The sequence below is a fragment of the Tenrec ecaudatus genome, chromosome 1 (genome assembly GCF_050624435.1).
Source record: "Tenrec ecaudatus isolate mTenEca1 chromosome 1, mTenEca1.hap1, whole genome shotgun sequence".
Classification (NCBI taxonomy): Eukaryota; Metazoa; Chordata; class Mammalia; order Afrosoricida; family Tenrecidae; genus Tenrec; species Tenrec ecaudatus.
The window spans coordinates 177,618,159-177,644,559 of NC_134530.1; the positions used below are offsets into that span (position 1 = coordinate 177,618,159).

A 26,401-nucleotide genomic window follows, 5' to 3' on the forward strand; every position below is an offset into this window, starting at 1 on the left:
AATGAGCAAAGCACCCTTATACATTCGTTGCACTCGTCACTCTCATAATTCACCTTCCACTTGGGTTCCTGGAATCAGCTCAGTTTCCCTTTTTTTCCCCCCATCCCCCTCCCTCCCCGATCCCACTCCTGGTCCCTTGATAGTTTATAAATAATTATTATATCTTATCTTACACTCCCCGGCGTCTCCCCTCACCCGCCTCCCCCTTGCCAATCTCCCAGAGAGGAGGTTACACATAGATCTCCGAGATCGGTTCTCCCTTTCTACATGCCCTTCCCTCCTGGTGTCGCCACTCCCACCGCTGGTGTTGAGGGGTTCGTCTGTCCTAGATTCCCTGTGCCTCCAGATCCCCACTGCACCGCTGTACATCCTCTGGTACAACCAGGTCCGCAAGGCAAGGTAGGATTGGGGTCATGATGATTGGGAGGGGAGGAAGCGTTCAGGAACTAGAGGAAGGTTTTGAGTTTCATTGTTGTTACACTGAACCCTGTGTGGCCCATCTCCTCCTCACTACCCCTCTGGAAGGGGTGTTCAGCTCTCTACAGGTGGGCATTGGGTCCCCATCATGCACTCCCCCTCTTTGGAACATTTCTTTTATGATACAAACGAAGGAGCAGGTTTCTTCTCTGCTTCCTAAATCCAGTCAAACTCCTGAGTGCTCTGTGTAACACAGACATTAGTGGTCCAGGAAAAACAGAACTTGGTAATAGACCAGATCCAATTCAATGTGACAGTAAAAGTAAGATGTCTAATGCCAAAAGAAACTTTTTTTTTCAAAATGCAAGAATAGCTTGATGTACAAAAATGGGAACAGTAAAAAAGAAAGAATGGGAACAGTACAGACACGATCTGTGTGTGTAACCTAAATTATAAGTTTCTTATGGGGCTTGGCCACGCAGGACTGGACCCAGGCCCTCAGAATCTGTGTATACCCTGAGCAGGTCATGTTTGGGGGTGGGGGGGTGAGTGTACAGGTGAGGGGTAAAGAATGGAGGGAGAACAGAGGGTTGGAAGTTGAGGAATAAATCTTTCTTACCACAAGCTAGAGCTGGAGCGGACTTCCAGCTGGCGATCTGAAAAGGGTAGTTCCAGGCGCCTATGCCCACACATACGCCGAGTGGTTCTCTCCTGGTGTACCCAAAGGACCCTCCTGGGAGCTGGATGTGTTCACCTAAGGGGCAAACAGGAGTGTAAAGAGCGGACTTCTGTTCTCCCCAGTTTCCCCAACACCTGTACTTACCTTGCCCTCCAGTTAGACCAGCCTCCTCTCTGGCCCAGTATAGTGGGCCCGCTCATTTCCATTCTACTGTTCATTCCAGCCATCTGTGCACTGGACTCCCCACTGTCTCTTCACAAAGAGAATCCTGCCTATCCCTCAAACCCATGCTCATTCAACTTAAGTTGATTCTCTGAAGATATGTGGGAGCTATATTAGATAACTTAAAAAATCAAAGTGACAAATGACCAAACTAACTTAAAAATAAATAGAAAATCAGAGTAGGCCTATAACAAGTAAAGACTAAATAATCAAAAACTTCTCACAAAGAAACCCCAGTGCCAGCAGGCTTCGTGGGTGAATTACACCACACATTTAACAAACCGTCACCACGTCCTTCTCAAATACTTCTTAAAATATATAAGTCGAGGGAATGTTTCCTAAGCAGTCCCTCCTTTCTGCGAGGCTGGCATTACGTGACACCAAATTCAGGCATAGACAATGACAAGAAAACTGCACACCATGATCTCTAATGGTGATCAGTGCTAAACTAACACCCTTAGCCCAATACTAGCCAACCAGAGGCCTATTACAAGGATCATCATACACCATGACCAAGTGGGATTTATCCCCAGAAGGAAAGGTTGGGTTTAAAAACCTGAAAATCAATTAATGAAAACATGTTTGAAGTAGTTGGCTTATAAACTTTCATAGGTAGGGGAACATATTCATAGGATTAAGGTATAAGTGTTACTTACCGTAACTGCAACTGTTAGGCTAACGAATTATGTACAGGTGTCAAGTTGGCAAGGGGTAGACTGTGATAGTTAAGGTTTCTTGTGCCAACCTGGCCAATAAACACATGTGGGATTAATTTAAGGGTAGAGAGATAAATAGCTCGGCAAGCCTCGCCTTTCTTGTTCTCGGGTCTCTTGCTCTCAGATGGTCAGACCATTGTGCGGCTGCCTGAGCCAGTTTCCTCCTTCAGCTGGCAAGGCTCACTTCCTGTGAGACATCCCTGAGGAGGAGCCACATGGACCTACCCCGATGCAACCCTGAGTGCTGGAGCAGCCTCGTGGAGACTCACGTTCACTGACTTGGCTTTCCTCCTGCAGTTGGCATCAATGCTTGTGTGTTGCGCCTTTGAGACTTGGTGTCAGACAGATGGGCTAATGTCGGATTTATGGGCATGGACTGGACTGCTTGTTGGGATGCTTTCTTACTGTACACTTACCTTTTACATAAAACTCTCTTATATACATATGAATTTCTGTGGATTTGTTTCTCTAGTCTACCCAGACTTACACAAGTTATATTAGTAGAATAAAAATTAAAAACTGCACAAACATCTTAATAAATTCACTGTCATCAAGTTGACGCCCCTGAGAACCCAAGGCTGTGACCCTGGAGGAAAGTAGAAAGCCCCGTCTTTCTCCCCTGGAGCAGCCGGTGGGTTCAAATGCTGACCTTGCTGTAGCAGCCCAACGTGGAACGACTGACTACACCACAAAAGTATTTGATAAAACCCAGCCCCCTTTCATGATGAAAACATACAATAGAAAGGAATTCCCTCAATCTGGTAAAGCGCATCTACAAAAACACCACGGCTGGACTGTGAACCATGACATCCACAGTGGAAAGAGGTACAGAGGATCCTCAAATCACAGGGCATGGCTATCCCTTATGACCCAGCAATCCTGCTACTTGGTGACAATAAACAACAGCATGAACACGTACAAGCCCGCCCACATTCATCTCAGCACTATTCACAAAAGCAAGGACTCGGACACAATCTAAATGTCCCTCAGGGCAAGGATGGAGAATAACCTTTGGTGCGTACACACAATGGAATCCTACGAATCACTGGTGAAACTGCGAGACACCTCATGACAAGGAGGGACCGGGAGGACACTGTGCTGAGTAAAGTGAGTCACACACAAAAGGACTAACACTACTGAGACCACTGATATTAAAAAACAACAACAACAATGAATCAAGAAAATGCTTTCCAATGAAAAGAAACACTTTGCTGGCTACCAGGGGTGGGAGAGGAAGAGACAGGTGTAGACGGAGCTTTCTACTCCCGTAGCGTATAGTCTCGGAAACCCACAGGGGTGGTGGGCACCCTGTCCTACAGGGTCACCGTGAGTTGGCATCGACTCAAAGGCAGTGAGTTTGTTTTGTTGTTTTTTAGGCGAGGGTATGACTTAAGACACCATCCTTCATGTTCCTTGGGAGTATGGTCAAGTAAAAGACAACCAAACCGCCATCAAAGCCATTCCTCGGTGTCTAAGAGCCACCTGGGACACAGGGAAAGATGGCAGGACTATTTGGAACAGCATGTCCAAGAATACGGTCTGACATGGCACAGAGGCCCCAGCACTGTGGCATGGAGACACAGAGAGGCAGCATAGAGCCTGCAGGGTACCTCCTTCTCATCTGGCCCGAGTCTATGGACCTGTGAGACAAAGCCATCGGCCAGCTAGCTTCCTGGCCCTTGGAGGCAAAGGGCAAGGGACCATGTGGCTGAGAGTCTGAGGGCAGGAGAGAGACTTGGCTGCTGGCTGAGGACCAAGGGACGGTATCTTTATTGTTTGCTGACCTTAACTTGTGATAATCTATGAGCTTCCCTAATGAACTTGCTAATTGAGAGTCTGTGTGGCCTCTACAACAAACGATGGAACCCAGCCTAGAAACATGGGAGGAATGGGTGGTGTCTGAATAGGCTCAAAAGGATGGAGTGTGGAGGCATGTCTGACTCCTGCAAGAAGCAAGGCAGCGGAGGTCACATATGTCCACCGCCATTGACGTTTACCCCACAGAACAGAGAGCCTTGTGGATACCATGAAACAGAGCGGGCAGAAGCCAAAGAACCGCGTGGCTACAAGGCTCAGGACCGGGCATAGACGAGCTGAGAGCGTCACTGAAACGAGGCATTGCTGCGGAAAACAGGATTGCATCCTTAATATTTTCTGATCGTGACTGTGGTGACCTGTAATTCTCATAATAACCCCCCTAGTTCTGAGTGCTGTCTCTGAGTTCTGTGTGGCCGTGGCAGCTGATTACGGAATGTCGTCACAATTAAACTAACGCAGTGGCGTCGAATGCCATTGGGAGAAAGGACTGGTGTCAGGGGAGGATACTGAAGGATGTAAGGTGGAGACATGTCTGACCTCTGCCTCGAGGGAATCGACGGAGCTGCACGCTCCTCCCCACTTTGCTCTGCAAAGGTCCCCCGGGCCCTTCATACCATTTACAAAATGAACTCAGAATGGCCCAGAGATCTCAATGCAAAACCCAGAGCTATAAAAGTGATCAATGAACAAATAAACAAACATAACTATCAATCAAAGAAGAACACACCAACTGCAGAAGAAAGACTGGGACCCCCTGAAAATTAGACACTGGGTACATCAAAGGACTTCACCAAAAAGAGGGAGGGGCTCTAACAGATTCTTGTTTAGATTCTTTTCATCTGAGAGAGGAAAGGAGACCCTTGAAGACCCCTAATTATTTACTGACCTAGCATCCCCTGTGAATACACTCCCAGAGCATGGAGGGGGATTTAGTGTTGTATTACAGTTAAGTGTAACTTATGAGATGACTACATAAGATTGTACGTGGAAGTGTTAACTCCAACTCGAGATGAGAGAAGCAGCCGTGGGAAAAACCAGAAGCACAGATCCAACAGAGGTGCCCTCAGAAAGATGACTCCTTTCAGATCATAAATCTGAACCGAGAGAAAGCAGGGACAGACGGCCAGGTCCTAAAACGTAAACCCCGTGACACAGACTCTCCTCCCGGAGGGGCAGGTGATTACAGTCTGAAGAGACTGTAAGAAGACAAGCGTGCTGGCATCCAACGCCACAGAAAGCCCCCAACTATATGAAGATGGGGAAGGCCGTATTGGAAACTATCCCACTGGCGCTCCGGATGTGCACGAAAGCATGCTGACACTCCCCGCCTCTGCTAGGCATGCAGCGGTTGGCAGCCCGACAGTCAGGTCACAAGAAAAAGTATAAAAAGAGAAGCCAGACTAGGAAAAAAAGTTGGCAATGACATCAGACAAGGACCCAATCCCTAAAATTGAGAGAAAACTTTAACACTTCAACAAGGAAAATACAAATGGTCCCATTTAAAAATGGGCAGAGGCTGGACCAATAATGGGAGTAGCAATACCAGGAGGGGAAGAGGAAGGTGGGGAGAAAGGGGGAACTGATCACAAGGATCTACATATAATCCCCTCCCTGGGAAGCGGACAACAGAAAAGTGGGTGAAGGGAGACTTCAGACAGTGTAAGACATGAAAAAATAATAATAATTTATAAATTATCAAGGGTTTGTGAAGGAGGGGGGAGGGAGGAGGAAAATGAGGAGCTGATACCAAGGGCTCAAGTAGAAAGAAAATGTTTTGAGAATGATGATGGCAACAAATGTACAAATGTGCTTGATACAATGGATGGATGGATGGATGGATGGATTGCAATAACAATTGTATGAGAGCCCAATAAAATGGTTTTTTTTAATGGGCAGAGACGATGAACAGACACTTTATCAAAGAAGACATTCAGGTGGCCAAACATGAAGAAGCGTTCATGACCGTGAGCCATTCGAAGCCGCACATGAAAACAACGATGAACATCGCCTTATCCCCGAAAACAACAGACAAACGGAGAACAACAAATGCTGGCAAGGGTTCCGACACTCTGGGACCCTGGTCCACGGCAGGTGCGCTGTGAAACGGGGAAGCCAGCATAGCAGGCCGTTCAGTGAGGGCCATGTGCCAACACTGAGGGTGCTGACGGGTGCACAACTCTAACTGTGGTGGATGGCACGTGAAGTCTACATCTACAAAGACTCTACAAGGTACAAAGCACCAGGGTAAGTGCCAGCCATCACGTCAAGACAGACATCCTGGATCCTTGCTCTCCCTAAGTCTTTGCAGGAAGCCCCAAGATATATTTCGCTAGCAAAAGGATGGTGAAACACAAGAATTAACAAAAGCCTATGCTAGCTCACCCTTGGTGGAAGTCTGTCAAGCTTTCAGACTCAGACAAACGGCGAGCCGCTCACATTGGAAGGCACTCAAAATACTACTGTGGACGAGCTGAGTGCACAGAGCAGAGCTGGACTGAATGATGTGGACGGAGCAAAGCTGCCGGTGCCTTCACTTGCTGATGAGGCAGGACTGAAAGCGAGAAGAAGCGGTTGCTAACATTCATTACAGGAAAGTGGAGTGTGAGAGGTAGGGACCTAGGAAATCCTCTCACGGCCATCAAGTCATTCCGACTCACAGTGACCTGCCAGGACAGAGGAGACCCACCCTGTGGGTTTCTGAGTCTAACTCTCTAGGAAAACAGAGAGCCTCATCTTTCTGCCCTGGAGCAGCTGGTGGGTTCAAACCGCCGGCCCTTGTGGGGAGCAGGCCAACGCATACTCCACAGCAGCGCATACCCCACTGCAGCGCATACCCCACTGCAGCGCATATCCCACTGCAGCGCATACCCCATTGCAGCGCCGGGCTCCGAGGAAAAGGAGAAGTCATCACAATAGGAGGCATGAAGATTGGCAGCTATTGGTCATGTTGAACTGGTTTACTTTGCCAGGAATGAAAAATTCAAGAGATACGGTATGGGATTCATTGTCAAAGAGAACTTTTAAAGATTTATCTTGAAGTACAATGCTGTCTGTGATAGGATAATATTTATAATACAATAAATATTATTCAAATTTACCCACCAACTACAAAAGTCAGTGATGAAGAAAACGAAGAAGTCTACCATCTTATGTAATCTCAAACTGATCAAACATGTAATCAAGATAAATTACTGCTTTGCTGTATGGTCTTTTTTTTAAATCATTTTATGAGGGGCTCATAGAACTCTTATCACAATCCATACATACATCAATTGTGTCCAGCACATTCATACATATGTTGCCATCATCATTCTCAAAACACCTGCTTTCTACTTGAGCCCTTGGCATCAGCTTCTCATTTTTCCCCTCCCTCCCCGCTTCCCCCTGATAATTTATTAATTATTATTATTTTGTCATATCTCACACCATGTATGGATTGTTTTAAAAGCTGTAAGAGCCCCCAATAAAATGATCTTTAAAAAAAAACACTGCCGATTAGGATGTGAATGGAGCCCTGGGGCATTGTGGGTATGTGCTGGGCTGTGATCATCAAGGTCAGCAATTCGAACCCACCAGGTGCCCCTGGGCAGAAAGACAGGGAGGCTTCTCTACACCTCTAAGCAGTGACCATCTCAAAAAACCACAGGGACAGTTCTACCCTGTCCTCTAGGGTCGCTATGAGTCAGCATCCACTCAACAGCAATAAATGATTTGTTTGTTTTTAGTTTTAAGGATAGGAAAGTTGAAATCAAAGAGGAAGGATGGGTAATTGGAAAGCATGGCCTTGAGTATGGGAAGGAAGCTGGGGTCACACGATAGAATTTTGCAACAGCAACAACATCTTCACTGTAAATACTTTGTTTCAATCAAATATCGGCAAACACACATATGGACCTCACCAGACGGAAGACACAGGAATCAAACTGAGTACCTCTAGGGGAAGAAACAATGGAGAAGTTCAAGCTCTTTGGCCAAAAGAAGGCCAGGGGCTGCATGTGCAACAGATCATCAATTGCGCATGCGTAACCTAAAGTTGAAGAAAATAAAAAAACAAGTCCAAGAGAGTCCAAATACGACCTGGCCCATATCACACCTGAGTTTGGAGGCCATCTCAGGGCAGATTCGATGCATGAACACGAATGACCACAAGCCAGGAGAGTTGTGGGGTGACATCAAGGACACCATCAATGAAGAAAGCACAAGAAAGGATCAATGTGGACGTCAGGAGCCTCTGCGGCCAGCTCTAGGACGGACGAGAGGAAGCACCAGCGATGAGCAAGACAATTGAGAGGCGCTCATAAAGAAGTTTTACAATAAAGTGTGCAAGACCTGCGTTAGAAAGGAAAACACACACCCATCATTTCTCTAGCTGAGAACTGAAGGAAATATTCAAGTTTCAAATTGCAATCCTGAACAATTTTATGGGCAAAATACTGAATGATGCAGGAAACATCAAAAATAGAAAAAAAATGAAGTCACTTCCCAGCAAATTTCAACCATGTCAAAAGGTAGCAGATGATCCAAAACCAACGACGCTGAAGGAAGAAGTCCAAGCTGCACTGAGGCACTAACAAAAAACAAGGCTCCAGGAACTGACACCAAACCAACTGGAACAATTCGACAAACTGACAAAGCCCTGCAAGCATTCATTCTCTTATGCCAAGAAAACTGGCGTGTCAAATGGAAGAGATCCAAATGTGAACCCACTCTAAAGAGAGATTGTCCAACGATATGCAGATATTATCAAACAATAGCAGTAATATCACAGGTAAGTACAATGTTCCTGAACATAATTAAAAGATGAATGTAGCAGGAAGCTGCCAGAAATGAAGGACAGATTCAGAAGATGACACGGAATGAGGACAATCATTCCTGAGGTCAGATGGATCTTGGTTAAAACAGCAGAAAATATAAAAAAAAATGCCTATTGTGTTTTAGGGACTGTGCAAGGGCATCTGACTATGTGGAGCATAAGGAGCCAGAGATAACCTGAGAAGAACAGAAATTCCACACACCTAACTGAGCTCAGGTGCAACCTGTACATGGACCAAGAGGCAGTTATTCAAGAACAAGGGATATTACCTGATTGAAAATCAGCAAAAGTGTGTATGAGGAATGTATCATTTGGCCATCTTCTTCAATCTGTATGAGCAAATAATCCAAGAAACTGGACTGTATGAAGAATTTGGGATTACGATTGGCGGAAGACAATTAACTTGCGATATGCAGATGACACAACCTTGAATGAAGAAAGCCAGGAAGACTTAAGGGACTTGTGGATGAAGTTTACCAACTTCAATACAGATTACCAAATCACTATAAAGAAAACCAAATTCCTCCAAAGTGGACCAATAAAAACATCGTGGTAGATGGAGAAAAGGATTGATGATGTCAAGGATTTCAGCTTACTTGGATCCAGAACCAATGCTCACAGAAGCCGTGGTGAAGAAATCAAATGACTGATTGCATTGGGAAAATCTAGACAAGGGTAAGAACAAAGGGAGACTAATTGATGCACTTGAACTATGGTGTGAGTAGGGAATACTGTAAGTCTCAGGGACTGCCGAAAGAGTAAGCAAATCTGTCTTGGGTGAAATAAAACCAGAATGCTCCTTAAAAGCAGGGACAGCGAGACACCGTCCTTTGATACTTTGAGCATGTACTCAGGAGCGGTCAGGCGCTGGAGAAGACGTCACGCAGTGTAACGCGGAGGGAGCAGGAAACAGGGAGCCCTTCAGTGAGACCGATTCACAAGGTGGCCACAGTGGGCTTGAACATAATGTGAGGATGGCACAGAACCAAACCGTGCTTTCTTTCTGTTGTACGTAGGCTTGCTAGGAGTCGGAACTGACTGGAACAACAACCCATCAAATACTAAGTTCAGAAAAGAAAAGCAGGGTCTGCTTCAGCCTGTTGTGTCAAGACCTCTGGATTAAGAATCCCAGAAAGCCAGCGAGAAACCTTAATCTAGAGCTTCATCATAGCCAGCAAGGGTGCTCAGACTGAGATCAGGGAGTCTTCCCGAGGATGGTGAAAGTCCACCTGTCAGAGTGAACGTGACTGCTAACGAAAATGCCAAAAGGGAAAACGGCCCTGTAGTCTGTCTACATTAGCACATATCCAACCCAGCAACCCAGCAGCGCTTGCGCGGCTGCAGCTGTCTGCAACGTTCTGTGAATCGTGGTTTGGTGTTTTTATAGGAGCCAGCACCTTAAGCAGTTTGTTCCTGGTTTTATGCTTATAAGTATGTAAATAGCATTATAAATAATGTGACCCAACAGTACTGGCTAAAAAGGGCTATCTTCAAAGAGAGCCACACAGCATATAATTTTAGAATAATTCTGTCAAATTGCATATAAAATTGAGTCCAAGGCAGATTGCTGACACCAAAAATACCTGCTGGATGGACTCATTTACTCTCTGTGAAGTCCTTAATGGTAATGTGAACAAGCCCCAAATTCAGAAATTGGTAACTCCCAAATTAACTAAACCCCTCCCCCACCAACTAACACTTAGGAAAATTAATGCCAACTAGAAAAAAAGTAACTTTCCAGAATTTAGTCATGCTAACTTTTTCCCCCAAGAGTAGCTCGTGGGTTTGAACCCCTGACTTTTACGGTAGCAGCTCAATGTATAGTCCACTATGTACCTTTTTTTAAAAGTAAGGTCAAGTGGTTCTAAATGGACTAATTCTTAATGATAAATATCAGCCCTGTCAGGACTATCTGATCTTACTTAGAATGAAAAAGAATATTTTAAATACCATGAAAATTTTAATTCCATATAATCCAAACCCATCCAGTTGATTCTAACTCAGAGATGCTAAAGCAAAGAGCAGAACTGCCCTACATGGTTTCCAAGAGTCTACTCTGTAAGGAAACAGCCCATGGACTCTTGATAATTAGTTTTTTAGCAACTCAGCCTAGAGCTTGAGGACCATGTGGAGTGTTGGGATCCCAAAACAACCCAACCAGGCAGGCACCACTAGCTCCTGTTCACATGAAGTAACTCCCGGAGCCTCTCCTGTAGAAAATGAGGACACCGAGTCCAACTGCATTATTGCTGAAAGCTGTGCCCGCCCCTCCTTGTCAGCCCCTCAGAGAAGAGTAGCTAAGGCCTCACCAGCCATGCAGCCAGCCAAGCCTGCGTAATACTCCAGGCACTGCCACGAGGTGTCAATGTCCAACCGGGCCTCAAACACGGACTTGCCGTTGTTGATGGTCTCCACGGTGGCAATTTCATCCTTCCGTTCCTTTGAGGAAAATTAGAAGATGCATACATTTAAGACCTATTCAACACTCAGAACACCAAATTTTTATTTTTTTTAATTTTTTTTCCAGAGGCCCTTATTATCACTTTATTACATATAAGCAGAACCACAATAAGCAGAGTAGGGGTTATCAGCAGCCAGATTCTTCCATCCAAGGGGGAGGATTTTAGTCAGCTCTACGCCAGCGACTTGATGCATTGTGGGTAAGGGAGCAAACGGGAACTCGGACCTGGGGTTTTCGTTGTATAAACCAGAGGGGGTATGTTTGCTCAACTGCAACTTTGCATTGTGAAAGCACCCGGACCGCCCACAGGGTGCAACAGCTTGCAGGCCATCGCTCTCGGCTTAAAGGGGTTTCCAAGTCTACCATTGTTCCGATGTACGCTCTTTATGGGAGTGGAAAGCCATGGTCTTTTTCCTGCAGAGTGGCTGGTGGGTTGGAACTGATGATTGGCAGTAGCCCAACTTGGCTCCTTTTCTTAAAATATTAGGTGCTGTTTAACTTGTCTGGACTGGCCAGGCACACTCTTTCAGGAATTTGGATCCTGGCGCACATCTGCCGGACTCGGCCTGGCTGACCCCGCCGCGGGTCCGGTGCACATGGAGCAGCGCTGAGGGGCACAAGCCAAGGCCCCGGCGCCCGCTCACCTGCGAGCACCGGCCTCAGCCCCTCGGAACCCGGACTCCAGCCGCAAATTTTTAAAAGACATATTGGTGCATTAAATGAAAATAAAACCAATAGTAGGGATGTAGTTGGAAAAGTGATACAAGCGTATTGCTAAGACCAGAAGAAATAAATGGTGCCGGCTACCACTAGCAGAAGAGATGATATTCTAAGTCTTGGAAAGAGTGGAAGAAAAATGTAGAACAAAAGTTAAAATTAGACAGGAGATCAGGGTGTAGTGCAGCAACAATGAAACATACAACTTTCCTCTAGTTCCTAAATGCTTCCTTCCACTCCTCACCCCCATCATGATCCCAATTCTACCTTACAAACCTGGCTAGACCAGAGGATGTACACTGGTACAGATTAGGAAATGGAAACACAGGGAATCCAGGACAGATGGTCCCTTCAGGGCTAGTGGTGACAGTGGTGATACCAGAGGGTGTAGGGAAGGTGGGGTGGAAAGGGGGAACCGATGACAAGGATCTACATATAACCTCCTCCCTGGGGGATGGACAACAGAAAAGTGGGTGAAGGGAGACGTTGGACAGTGTAGGATATGACAAAATAATAATTTATAAATTATCAAGGGTTCATGAGGGAGGGGGAAGAGGAGAGTGGGGAGGGAGGGGAAAAAATAACTGGCTGATACCAAGGGCTGAAGTAGAAAGCAAATGTTTTGAGAATGATGATGCCAACAAACGTACAAATGTGCTTGACACAGTGGAAGTATGTATGGATTGTGATAAGAGTTGTACAAGTCCCCAATAAAATGATTTTTTTTTAAAGAAAGAAGGGAGGGGGAGCAGGGAGGGAGGAGGGGAATGAGGAGCTGATTCCAGGAGCCCAAGTGGAAAGCAAGGATTTTGAGAATGATGAGGACAACAAATGTATAAGTGTGCTTTACATAATTGATGTATGTGTGGATTGTGATAAGAGTTTTATGAGCCCCAATAAAATGATAACTAGAAAAAAGAAAAGAAAGGAGACCAGGCTTGCTTGTCAGATAGAAGCTATGCCCTTAGTCACTCTTCAGGTCTGGAACTGAGCTCCTCCCATGGCTCAACTCTCAGCCAAATAGCAGATGGGTCTATCGGGAAACAGTAACACAGCGAGCGAGGTGCGGACACGTTAGACTAATCAACCACGGGAGGTCCCAGGGGCAGAGTTTCCCCAAGGCCGGCGGGCGTAGGGTGAGGCCGGCAGGCAGAGGGTGAGAGACCGGATGGCTCATTGAGAGGGCTGCAATGAACAAGAGAAAACAACATGTGGATGAATTGTCCCGTGACCATGTGACAAACCAGGGTTCTGCTCAATAAACCTTCACTGAATTCACAATGAAAAGTGCAAAAAGCAAAAGCTTAGGACTAAATAGCAGCCCTATTCTCCAGACTGACACAGACTCAGGCCCCAACCTTTATTTCAAGATTAGTTATGAAGTTTTGAGAAATGAACATTACATATGTATAAACATGGACGTGCATGTGTGCACAGTTCTCTTTAAAGGGTTAAAAAACAAAGTTATCACTTTGAAGACGAAGATGCACCTGACTCAAGCCACGGTATTTTCATTTACCTCATATGTACAAGAAATCTGGAAAATGTGTAAGAAGACTAAAGAAGAACTGGTGTCTTTCCATTATGGTGCTGGTCAAGAAAAACAAACATAGCTGTCTCAGAGGAGGAACCACCACAATGCTCCTCAGAAGCAAAGAGGGAGAGACACGTAATCAGGATGTCCTAGAGGGGGCAGCACGCGGGGCAAAGGGCAGGCTCGGTGAAGCGTGGAAGACTGAATAAGGTGGACAGACCCGTGCTGCCAACCCTGGGACCAAATATAGCGACAACTGTGCGGACGGGGCAGGACCGGGCACTGGTCGGCTCTGGGGCGCGCAGGGTCTCTAGGCGTCAGAACCCACTGCCAGCAGAAGGTCTGTATGGTGGTTCACTGGCCCCTCGCAACAACGTGTTTGCAGACAGATACACACAGTGAGAGAGAAGTCCTAGGGAAGTTAGACAAAATAGTCTAACATGAAATTAGCACTTAAAGATTATACGCAGGAAACTACTATAATTTACCCAAAGAAATGAAGCCTTTAAAACCATAGGATAAGTCTGTTTTAATACTCACCATCCACCAGTACGCTTTTCAAATACCATTTCCACAACTTACTATAAGACTTTAAATGTGATACAGGAATGAGCTTAAAAGATTAAAAGACCAATAAAGGGGAAAGCTAAATCATACTTTTCTTTGGCCTAAAGGTTCTCTGGTGGTACAGCAGTCAGGCATTGGGCTGCTAACTGCAAAGTCTGCAGTTTGAAACCACCAGCCACTGTTCAGGAGAAAGGGAAGGCTTTCTACTCCCACAATGGTGTCCAGGCTCAGAAACCCACGGGGACAGTTCTACCCTGTTCTGTCTGGTCGCTGCCATCCATAATCAACTCAGTGGCAGTGAGCGGTTTTTTGTTCTGTTTTGTTTTTTTATTAAACACTCTTATTGGGGCTCTTACGTCTATCACAATCCATACATTCATCCATATGTCAAGCACATTTGTACATAGGCTGCCATCATGGGTTTCAAAGTATTTTCTTTCTACTTGAGTCCTTGATATCAGCTCCTTGTTTTTCCCCTTCCTCCTTCCCCTGCCCACCCTCCCTCATGAACCCTTGATGTTATAGATTATTATTTTCATATCTTACATCACCCTCTGTTGCCCTTTACTCACTTTTCTGTTGTACATCCCCCTGGGAGTGGGTTCTATGTTGATCCTTGTAATCGATTCCCCTTTTCTCCCCCCACCTTCCCTGTATCCTCCTGATATCTCTACTCTCATTGTTGGCCCTGGGGGGTTTATCTGTCCTGGATTCCCTGTGTTTTTGGTCTCTTATCTGTAGCAGTGTGCATGTTCTGGTCTAATCGATTTCTAAGGTAGAACTGAGGTCCCGATAGTGGGGGGAAGAAAGCATTAAAGTACTAGAGGAAAGTTGTATGTTTCATCGGTGCTATACTGCACCCTGACTGGCTCATCTCTTCCTTGTGACCTTTCTTTGAGAGGATGTCCAATTGTCTACAGATGGGCTTTGGGTCTCCACTCCACATCCTTCCTCCCCTACCCATCCCCATGCCATTCACATTGGGTATGATTTTGTTCTCGGTCTTAGATGCCCAATATCTGATCCTATCAGCACCTCATGATCACACAGGCTGGTGTGTTTCTTCCATGTGGGATTTGTTGCTTCTGAGCTAGATGGCCACCTGCTTACCTTCAAGCCTTTAAGACCCCAAACATTACATCTTTTGATAGCCGGGCACCATCAGCTTTCTTCCCCACATTTGTTTATGCACCCGTTTTGTCTTCAGCGATCATGTAGAGAAAGTGAGCATTACAGAAATAAATGCCCTTTGCCTCCTGGTTCTTTCTTCTTGTCCCACCATCATGTTTGGCCTTCTTTCGGGTTTAATAATTCGTTGCTGCTACATTGCCCTTGATTAAGTCCTACTAGGCATCCTACACCCTTCTCTCTATTGATTTTAGTTCACTTGTTGCTCCCTTGTCCCTGGGTTGGTTTCCCCATACCCCCTTTCTTTCTCCCACCTCCCCTTCCCCTGTGTCCCCCAGAACCCCATTCTTTTCACCTCCAAATTGTTTATCCTGCCGATTTTATCTAGATAGACATGCAAAGACATTAATAAGTGCAAGAACCAGGCAAAGCCAAACAAAACAACAAAGGAAGTCAAAACCAACAAAACAATAACAGAAAAATAAAAAACAAAAAGAAAGCCACTGACAAAATGGAAAGGCCTATAAATAGTTCAAGTCTGTTTGTTGGCCTTTATGAGTGTTTTCCAGTCGAGTCTGATGGGGTGCCACAATCTGTCTCCAAAGTCTATTATTTGTATTCCCCAGGGGCAGTGAGTTTTTTGGAGAAAGAAGATAAAAATAATTGAATATGTAAGAAATAAACAACTGCTTTGTGGATCCAATTTAAAATAAACAATATGGGGGATACTTAAACATACATTAAAACTAATCAAGCAATTGACAAGAAGAAATGTTCTCTTATTAAAAATGGCGAGCAGTTTTTAGCTTGGAGATGGCCTGAGTAGAACTCTATCTGAGGGTCTTCATCTGACACCAGTACCTCCACTGAGCCGCCCCAAGTTTGCCCTCAAGGACATCAAAGTCGTGCACTTGAATACACTGGTAGGGAAGCGGGAGGCTGGTGTCATATCTGTACTGGTCCCCAAAACCAGCCCCTTGGCTTTGTCTCCAAAATAGCTTGATGATGACATTGCCAAAGTAACTGGAAGGGGCTAAGAATGACGGTGGAAACTGACCACGCAGAGGAGGCCCTGGCTGAGGTGGTGCCTTTCTGTCTCTGCCCTGATCATCAAAGCCCGCAGGGAACTGCCTGGGGACAGAAAAGGGCAGGGAAATATGAAACACCGGGGGAACAGCACTTTTGATGAGCACACAGTGCCCATCAGTTGCGAAACCGATCTTTAGCCAGAGAACTCCCTGGAACTATGAGAGAGATCCAGGGGGCTGACTGGCCAGTCTGCGGCTGCAATGCTGACACCACCACGCTCAGAACACCATCGATGACATCAACAGCAGTGTGGTGCAATGCCTAGCAGTTAATAAAAATGCTCAATCAAGAATCCTTTGATAGCAACAACCAAAAGAGCCATGTAATAAGGCTGACCAGAAGCAAAATAGCCAACAAAAACTTCCACAAGTACAAACATCAGGGGAAACTGAAGCAGGAACGCAGGGACAGTAAAGGTATATATGCAGTCTCGGCCTTTACGGCGCTTACTTCCAACAGGCAAAACCAGAACATTCTAAGTCGACATTGCAATTACTGAGTTGGCACATTCCTCCACAAAGAATCACTGCTTATGTTCAAACATGGACTAAATTCTTTTTAAAACCAGTAACCCATCTTCTCTTTCTGACTCTATATTCACCAAAGCCATCTTCTCTTTCCCTAGCTCTATAGTCACCAAAACAACTGCTCGACTGTTTAACCCTTAAAGTTTGTGCCCCATTATACAGACACCGGGAAGACACCACAAGGAAATCAAGCATCGATGAATTAATCCAACAGAAGCTATTCCCCATTACTGAGCAGTGTTTGATTAATATGAAAGTTTTCCAAAATGCAGACTCAACCATGAATAGCTTAGTTCACTTCTGCTTCTAGCGAGGCCTTAAGTCCTGGCTCCGTGAGAAGCATGAGCACACTGGTGACTCTGTGGGCAGCATTTCAAGTACATTAAGCAGTCTTATACTGGCAAGAGTGAAATGGTGTTCTGCTTGCACTTGGATACAACAGTGTACAAACAGGAAGCGATTTGTGAAAGTTTTATGCTGAGAACTTTGTTTTTATCACGGCGACCAGTTGGGTGTGACTGGAATGAGGACATTTCTTGAGTCATGCCCCCCTGTAAGGCTGTGACTCTAGAGCCAAGACATAACCCACCTTCGTAGCGCCTCATTAACACAGAGAAATACTAGCATTGTACACACGTACATAAATACATCAAAGAGTGGAGGGCAGCCATGCCCAGTGTAGGACTGTCCTGGGATCAGTCAGCCGAGTTGACAGATATTTTTGAGGGGACACAATTCAATCCACGACAGGGTAACAATCACCAAAGCACGTGTAGAAACATGGGATATGAGTCGACGCGCATTGCAAAGATATAAGGAAAGTACATCAGCTCAAGCAAAGAAATCTCTAAGAAAAGCAGGTAATTAACATGAACAGATACATGCAAACCCATGTTCATCACAGGACTATTCTGAATAGCAAGAAGATGTAAACAACCTAAATTGTCACATACACACAATGGAACACTATGCCTCGCTAATGAATAGTGATCAATCTGCGAAATGCTTCATGACATAGGTGGACTGTGAGGACACTACATTATCACCACTTCTCTGTCAGTTTGTCCTACTGTGGTGACTTGTGTGTTGCTGAGTTTCTAGAAGCTATGAAGCTAAGTCACTGGTATTTCGTATGCCGGCAGGGCCCAAAGTGAACAGGTTTCAGCAGAGCTTCCTGACTGAGAACTGACGCTGAGGAAGGAATCGACTGCCCATTTCAGAGGAAGCAGCTTCTCCAAACCTTACACAGAGCTTCGAACATCGTCCAATACCGAAGCCCTGAAGAACAGACCGTGTGGGAGATAGTGCCACAGGCTGGGCCACTCAAGACAGAGGGCATTCAAAATGTGACTGAGGAGGAGCTGCTTCCGCAGAGTAGACTCAACTGTGGTGACGTGAATGGTAAAGCCCATAGGAATGGAGTCCTTGGGATCTTTTGCACAACACAAGGTAAGAAGAAATAGTTGTAAAAAATCTGCTGCTAATCAGAACTTAGACTGTGTCAAGTATGAGTTAGGAAAACCGGAAGTCGTCAAAAATGAAATGCATGAAGACTGACATCCTAGGCACCTGTGAACTGAAATGGACTGGCACTGGACATTTTGAATACGAAAAGCATGACTTGCTATGCAGAGAATCACCCAATCAAGAAGGAATCGCACTGCAATCATTGTCAAAAGGACATCTCCATGTAAATCTTGAATGATAATGCTGTGATAGAATGATATTTATCTGCTTCCAAGGAAATCCAAGTCATATAACTCTGAGGGGAAGGTCAATATCAGCAGGTAAAATGAGGCCGGGGATGACTGTGGAACAGACCACCAATTGCTTATATGTAAATTCAGATTACAGGTGAAAAAAATGAAATTACAGAAGTCAAAATACAACCCTGAGTCTGTCCCACTTGAATTTCAGAACAGCTCATGAGCAGATTTGACACATTGGACACTAACGACAGAAAGCCTGATGAGCTGTGGGAGGTCATCAAGAACATCGTTCATAAAGAAAAAACCCACTACCCCTACCACTCAGAGAATTCCATGACTCTTATATCAGTATTATAAGGGGGGTTTCAAAAGGTTCATGGAAAAACAGAATTAAAAGATAATGATATTTTTCCATAGACGTTTTTGAAGCTCCCTGTACTGACGTGAAATGACTGGTAAATGACTCGGAAATGCTGGGTAATTCCCACCCAAAGACTACTGGGCGCACACAACTGAGGTGGATAATACTCTACCTCAGGAATGGGTCAGTATTGCCGTCTTTCTGGGTACAAGGTGAGCAATTTCCAGAGCAGGAACTGAGAATCCCACAACCACCAAGAGAGAGAAGTTAGGGCGAAGTAGCCCTGCCTGGTGAGGGGGCAGAGTAGCAGGACCAAGACCAGGAGGCAGAGCAGCCAGCTTCCCAGTCCAAGTAAACATGAGTGCCAGCAGGCAGGGCCGGGCTCGCCGAGGGAGGAGCCCGGGGATCATTTTCAGAGTTCTTCACCCCCTGTCTTCACAGGGCAGCGGGCAGGAGGTCTCACAGCAGAGGTCAAGGATCAGAATGTGCTTGACTGGCACACTGAAGACAGAAGAACCGTATCCTTGCTTTCCCTGAAACTGACTTGTCATGGTAGCTTCCGTAATCAGCCCATACCCGTGAGTGCCATCAGTGAGCTCTGTAGGACCATGGTGACCCAGCAGAGAAGCAGAGAACCAAGGGAGAGCAGGTGAGGTCAGAAGAGGAGAAGGGAGGTATCCTCCTCCGCCTCTCACATCGTGGGCAGGTGTGGACTTGGATTCCTTCCCCCTTATGGAGCCATTTCCTTGTCCCTTGATAGATTCGGAATGTCCTGGCATTCCATAAGCAGGAGCTAGTACTTTTGACTTTTAAGACTTTTTACAGCTTGACCTTTTTTTTGGTCTTTTTTTGTTTTAAAAGAAGGCCAAGCCCCATCTAGCTCAGAAGCAACAAAGCCCATATGGAAGAAGCACACCAGCCTGTGTGATCACGAGGTCTCCAAGGGATCAGGTATCAGGCATCTAAGAACAAAAAAAGCATATCATTATGAATGAGGGGGAATGCAGATTGAGGACCCAAGACCCATCTGTAGGCAACTGGGCATCCCCTTACAGAAGGGTCACAGGGAGAAGATGAGCCAGTCAGGGTGCAGTGTAGCAACGATGAAACATACAACTTTCCTCTAATTCCTAAATGCTTCCTGCCCACACACCCCGGCACCCCAAATTATCATGATCCCAATTCTACCTTACAAATCTGGCTAGACCAGAGGATGTATACTGATACAGATAGGAAATGGAAACACAGGGAATCCAGGGCAGATGATCCCTTCAGGACGAGTGCTGAGAGTGGCGATACCAGGAGGGTCGAAGGAGGGTGGAATGGAAAGGGCGAATCCATTACAAGGATCTACATATAACCTCCTCCCTGGGGATGGACAGTGGAGAAGTTAGTGAAGGGAGGCATCGGACAGTGTAAGATATGACAAAATAATAATAATTTATAAATTATCAAGGGTTCATGAGGGAGCAGGGACCAGGGAGGTATGGGAAAAAATGAGGGGCTGATACCAAGGGCTTAAGCAGAAAGCAAATGTTTTGAGAATGATGATGGCAACAAATGTACAAATGGTGCTTGACACAATGGATGGGTATACGGATTGTGATAAGAGCTGTATGAGCCCCAATAAAATTATTTTTTTTAAAGAATGCCAAGCCAAACCCACTGCCAACTGTTGAGTGGATTCTATATTACAGTGACACTCTAGGCAGAGAAGTACTCTACAGGTTTTTTAAGACTGTAAATATGTACAAAGTACAATGCCTTAGCTTTCTCCCTGAGAGCAGCGGGTAGACTCAAACCACTGACCCTTGGTTAGGGACCAAACATTTTAACCAATGCACCCCCAGGACTCTTCCGAAAGAAAGTGGCATCCATGAAACCTTTAAGGCAGTTAAGGTAGACTACAAATATGGAAAAGACGCGTAAGGGCTATCAGGAAAAAGAAAAGGGGAAACAAGTACACAAAGGTGGGTTAAAAAGGAAACGAGCTACAGATGGTGCATTCATGCAAAACAAAGATGGAAAAGTAAACCACCAAGAGAGAACTCACAAAGAATCAAGAGCCAGCTGGACATTAAAAGACCACTGACATTCAAACCTCACCAACTCATGGCGACACCACCGGACAGGTGGAACTGCGCCAGCGGGTTTCCGAGCCTGTAACTCTTCACGGGAGTAGAAACCTCCTCTTCCTCCCTCAGGTGGACAGTACTATACATATACACATGGTTTACAGTAAAGTGAGCACGGGGCAGTGCTCCGCAATCCCACCCTCATACCACCTCCAAGTCTAATTGCCAACCATCAATCAAAGAATCTTCCAGGCAATAAATTAACACATACCCTTATTATCCTGGCAGCCTCCAGAAGGATTCGGCCACGCTCCATGCCAGATTTTCTACTCCATATTTTAAAGGCAGCCTTTGCACTTTGAATAGCCAAATCTACTTCCTTTTCTCCTGAACACGTGAAAGTTGCGATCACTCGACCTAGCAAGAAGAAAAAAGTGAGGGTGATTGCAAACTATCGCCACACATTTAAAATAAAGGATTGTGTATCAGTTTGCCTCTTAATGATCGCCTTCCTGCGTCTGAATGTGGTTTTTTAGTGATCACCCTAATACCAGCAGTTCTTAACTATTATTTGGGGATCACTGACCATCCTGGATTGAATTGTGTCTCATGATTCTCCATGACTTGGCAGCTATGGAATGATGCCATTTGGCAGTTACATGATATACTCCCCATGATGATCTGACATAATCAACCAATCAGTGGTGAGGGATTGCTTAAGGGTGGGGTCTGAGGGGAGTTCCCCTGGGATATGACCTGCATCGCCTCTGTCTACAGGTGAGCATGGAAAAGGCAGCAAGCAGAGAGCAGGGGACTTGGGTACCATCAAGAAAGAGACGAAAGCAACATGCACCCTTTGGCTAGTGAGTTCCCTGTGTTCAGAACCTCCGTGACCCAGGGGGAAACGGATGCTAGGACAGATGGACATCTCCAAGGGATACCAGGCCCACACATGTTGAGACAAGGACTCCCCCAGAGAAGAGAGAGAATGTCTTCCCCCAGGAGCTGGCACCTTGAATTTGAACTTCGAGCCTCTTTTTTTTTTTTTTTACCAATCTCTTAAACTGTGAGAAAATAAATCTGAGAATGTCATCTGGCATTTCTATTATAGCAGGACTAGATAACCAAGATACTAACCCTTCCAGGAACGTAATGAAAATTGAAGATCTCTCCTCAGCACAATATACTTACCTACATCACAGATGTACAGAGAATTCATGATCCTTTCTCTAAATCCATCATGGATTAGAGTTAAGAAACCCTGCCAATTTCTATTCTATAGCTGGATTTTTTTAGCATTAGCATTAATTTCCTTTAAATCATTTTGCGGTACTCAACACTACTGAGAATCTAGGTCTTACTAAGTCAAAGTTGAAGGTGGTAACTCCTGCATTATGAACTCTGATTTTAAAACCATGGTCCATGTTCTATGCTGGCTCGATTACACTACTGAAACGTGACTAATACAATAAATTGAAGTATTGAGAAAAGATGTGCCCTTCCCCACATAAGCTAATGGGTAGACCAATACTAATTTGGGAGACAGGGAAAGATAATATTCTATAGGAGGACCGTGGACGGGAAAGGGGTACAGGTCGAGCCATTGGGAGGTTTATGTTGAATGCAAAATGATTCTCTGGTATGTAAACCCACACCTAATTCACAATAAAAAATTAGAAGAAAAAGAAAATGTCTCTCTTTTTCCAATATAAAAAACTCCAGTCCTTATTTTTCATACTTCAATTTTACCTTTCCTTATCCCTAGTCTGGGACACTATGAAATGACCAGCATTTCTAGGCCTTCAACACAGGACTTGTGACCTCTTCCCCTGCCATCACTTCAGCTGGTCCCTTCCCTCCCACAGGAACTCCCAGCACTGGGCTCTTTGCCGGGGAGATTTCACAATATCTGCAATTTCTGCTACAAATGAGCCAACAACAGCAGTGACTGAAATTGTACATGGTACAGATAAGTAAGATAAGGGGCAATTTTTCCTTCTTTTGTACCACTGGGAGAGGGGGGGGGAGGGGAAAGGGGAAAAGGCGGGACCTGGCTGTTTCCTCCTACGGACAAAACCAAAACCAAACTCGCTGCCATCGAGTCAAAGCCAACTCCTAAGCAAACCTACAGGACAGGGTAGAACTGCCACGGTGAATTTACAAGCTTCTAACTCTTTGTAGGAGTAGAAAGCCGGGTCTTGCACCCACTGAGCAACTTCCTGTTTCTAACAGCTGCCCTTGAGGTTAGCAGCAGCCCCCACCCCCTCCTCCCAACTTCACCACTCCGCCACCAGGGCTCCGGGTAGGAAAAGTGTTCATTTCTATGGCCCCCTTCCTGCCAGTCGGTCTATCATTAGGACTACATGGCCTTCTGGTTTACACAAAACATTCTCCTCCCCGCAAAGACTCTATAAAGCCGGAGGAACAATTCAACTCCTCCGGCGCAGCTGGTGGTTTCCGCGTCACCGGAGGGACTCCAAGTGCAATTGGTGCAAAACCAAACTCAAAGGCACTGCCTCCAAGTGCACTCCGACTCATACAGAGCCGAGATAAGAGGCGGCATCCAGGTGTGGTGGTTGGTTTTCCCCCTTTCCAATTCTGATTCCGGTACGTAAATCTTTAACATTGGAGCGTGGCACGGGATCCTCACTAGCCGCCGCCACCACCACCACCCTCCGCAGCCCCAGCTTCGATCGATCATTAACTGGGGCACCAGTTGATGCTCCGAGGCTTTCAGGGCTCCGGGTCAGACGTGTTCTTTCCATGACCCGCGGCGCCACCATGTAACTGCCTCCTCTTTTTCTCTACGACTCCCTCCCCGGCCTTGCCGCGTGAGATGCTTGCTGGGCACTATCCGTCCACGTAACACTGCACGCTCTGCCGGCCCAGTGTTCCGCCACCGGTAGCTGGATACGCACTGGGGGCTCCGGACAGCAGCGGACGAGTGCGCCGCCAGCAAAGGGCGCGCCCGCCGCCCCGGTCCCGGTCCCCGCCCCGTTACCAGTGGCCGGCTCGAACGCCTGCTCGGTGCCGGAGGCGTCTGCGGGCTCCACGCGGGACCCGCCGCGGTAGTTGAGCGGCTGCGACTCGACGAAGGTGCCGGTACTCATGGTGGCTGCAGACGCAGGCCGGAGAACTCGCAGGAGCGGAGAACGCGCGGCCAGGCCGGCTCGGAGGAGCATGGGCGGGCAGCGCGGGGCCAATGGAGTCCACTGGAGGGGCTGCTCGGCAGGGCGGGGCCTAAAGGAGCGGAGCCTCGGCGGGGGCGGGGCTGGGCCTAAAGGAGCAGAACCTGGGCGGGGCGGGGCCTAAAGGAGCGGAGCCTCGGAGGGGGCGGGGCTGTGATGGGTGGGGCCTCGAGCAGCTGCGCCGCAGCGAATCAGGCGAGGAGACGGGCCTTTGGAAGGCGGGACCTCAGGTGCATGGCTGGGCCGGGGCGAGGGGCGGGAGAGGCGGGTCCACTCCGGCGCCACGCCCTGCACATCTACGCGGAGAAAGGCCAGAGACTTCCTGCAGGGATGGATGGACAGCCTTATTGCCTTCCATTTTGCTCAGCGTTTTCTGGGAAATCAGGAAAATCTCACTCTGGTTCCTAAAGAATAGAATTGAAGCTTTTCGCCTAGTCATCACTCATGAGCCATTGTTTCTTTTTTTTTTCCTTTCAAGGTTCCATTTATTTATTTCCTGCAAATTCCTAATTTTTTTAATGTTTTATTGGGACATGAGTCACATGATCCATCGTTTTTCTGTATAATAATTCTTTTTTAAAGGGGAACTGTAAAGACCCAGGGATGTAACTCTCAAGTAGGTTTGAGGCGTTGTAACGTGATACTGCGTTTTAAATTCTCAAGGACGATGCAAGTTATATCACTGACAAATGCTGACACCAACAAGCCTGAGGTACAGCATGTAAAAAGCAAAGTCCAAATGGACGGTATGAGGAATAAAGGCTTTCTGTGCTGTAACCTGACCCTCAGAGGCACACCAAAGACTCAGCCAAGGGATCTTCACAAGGGGTACCCTGTTTCTGCTGCTAAAGCAGCTCCCAAGCAGGGGCACGGGCACTTGTAGGAACAGAAAGTTCTTGGCAGTTAGGATGTTCCTTTCTAGCCGTGCTTCTTTTCTAGGAGCTGAGTCTCTCTCAAAGTTGTCTTGGTTTTTTTGTTTTTGTTTGTTTTTTCATGACCTGTTGATGTTAGTTGAGTAGATCCATCTCTTGGGGCCCTTGTGTGTTACCAAATAGACTGCCCCACAGGGTTTTATTGGCTGTAATAGTAATAGAAGCAGATCACCAGGCTTTTTCTTCCTTGGTACCTACCTACCAGTTTAATATTAGGGAGTGTGACTGAGGTTTCCAGAAATACAAAACCAAACTGACTGTCGTCCAGTGGACTTCAACCCTATAGGCCAGAGAAGACTTGCCCCTGTGCATGTCTGAGCCTGTAAATCTTCACAGGAGCAGAAGGTTTCATCTTTCTCCTGTGGATCAGCTGGTGGTTTTGAACTGCTGACCTTGTATTTAGCAGCCCCATGTGTTACCACCACCACCCCACCCCCATGCCACCAGTAGAAATAGGCTGTTCTGGTTAAGTTTTCCACAACCCTATACCAATTTGTAAACCCTCTCAATACTACTGAGATGTGTAATGTTTGGGTCCTCAGATGGAAACAGCAGTACTAACATACCGGTAATACTGGGGCCAAACTCAAAGCCATGACTTTTTCTATTGGTGACTGCTCGCATATCTGGAGTTGGCAGTGAGCACAGTAGATTTTTAGGAGCACTGGATCATAAGATGATCCCTTATATGTACAGAAACCCTGTTGCTGTTCCTCTGCCCTCCTCACTCTTGTTAAATGATCTTGTTGTTGTGAAGCGACATCACAGAACAAGGCACTGCCTGGTCATGCACCATCCTCACAACTGCAGGGATGCTTGAGCCCATCTTTGCAGCCACTGTGTCCATCCACCTGGTCAAGGGTCTTCCTCGTTGTCACTGACACGGTCTCAAAAACTCACAGGGGCAGTTCTGCCCTGCCCTCTGGGGCAGCTGTGAGTCGGCATCAACTCACCGGCAGTGAGATTGGGTGTTTGGTTTGGGTTTTCTATGCTATCAAGCATGATGTGCTTTTCCAGGAAACAGTGCCTTTGCTAGGATGCCTAAACTATAGGAGGGGAAGTTTGCCACTGCCTCGGGTTTGATAAAGATGGACCCTTGAAGCTAGGTAGTTATTGTGGGGTGAGAGGGTCCCCCACAAATCATCACAGGTCCAGTAGGTGCAATTGTACAGCAGTAAGTAAAGATTATAGTAAAGTTCTAGAGAGCCTGAGAAATAGAAGAGAAATACTGAAATAAATGGAGTCAGACAATTCATGGTAGCATGCTCACCTCAGCCCCGCTTGGTGGTCCACGTGGAGGGGGAGAGAGAGAATCTTTAATGCTAACCAAGGCTTTTATATTCTCTGGGAACGTGCAAGCCCCCTAATTGCAGGTGAGGACCCATGTCACCGGAAGGGGCTGTGCTATTGGGAATACAGTAATGGGAAGGGGTGATCTAGGGGTATCC

The 26,401-nt window shown here is 46.3% G+C and overlaps 1 protein-coding gene across 1 annotated transcript in view; it reads right to left on the minus strand.

The window, feature by feature from the left end:
- ALDH9A1 (aldehyde dehydrogenase 9 family member A1) overlaps positions 1 to 24,070 on the minus strand; it is a 39,639-nt gene extending 15,569 nt beyond the window's left edge. The window contains exons 1-4 of the mRNA XM_075564324.1: positions 23,835 to 24,070; positions 21,105 to 21,250; positions 10,975 to 11,104; positions 1,037 to 1,171 (exon numbers count right to left, since the gene is read on the minus strand). Coding sequence (XP_075420439.1) covers positions 1,037 to 1,171; positions 10,975 to 11,104; positions 21,105 to 21,250; positions 23,835 to 24,015 — 592 coding nt within the window. The 5' untranslated portion in view covers positions 24,016 to 24,070. The remainder of the gene's footprint in view (positions 1 to 1,036; positions 1,172 to 10,974; positions 11,105 to 21,104; positions 21,251 to 23,834) is intronic.
- Between the last annotated feature and the right edge of the window lie 2,331 nt (positions 24,071 to 26,401).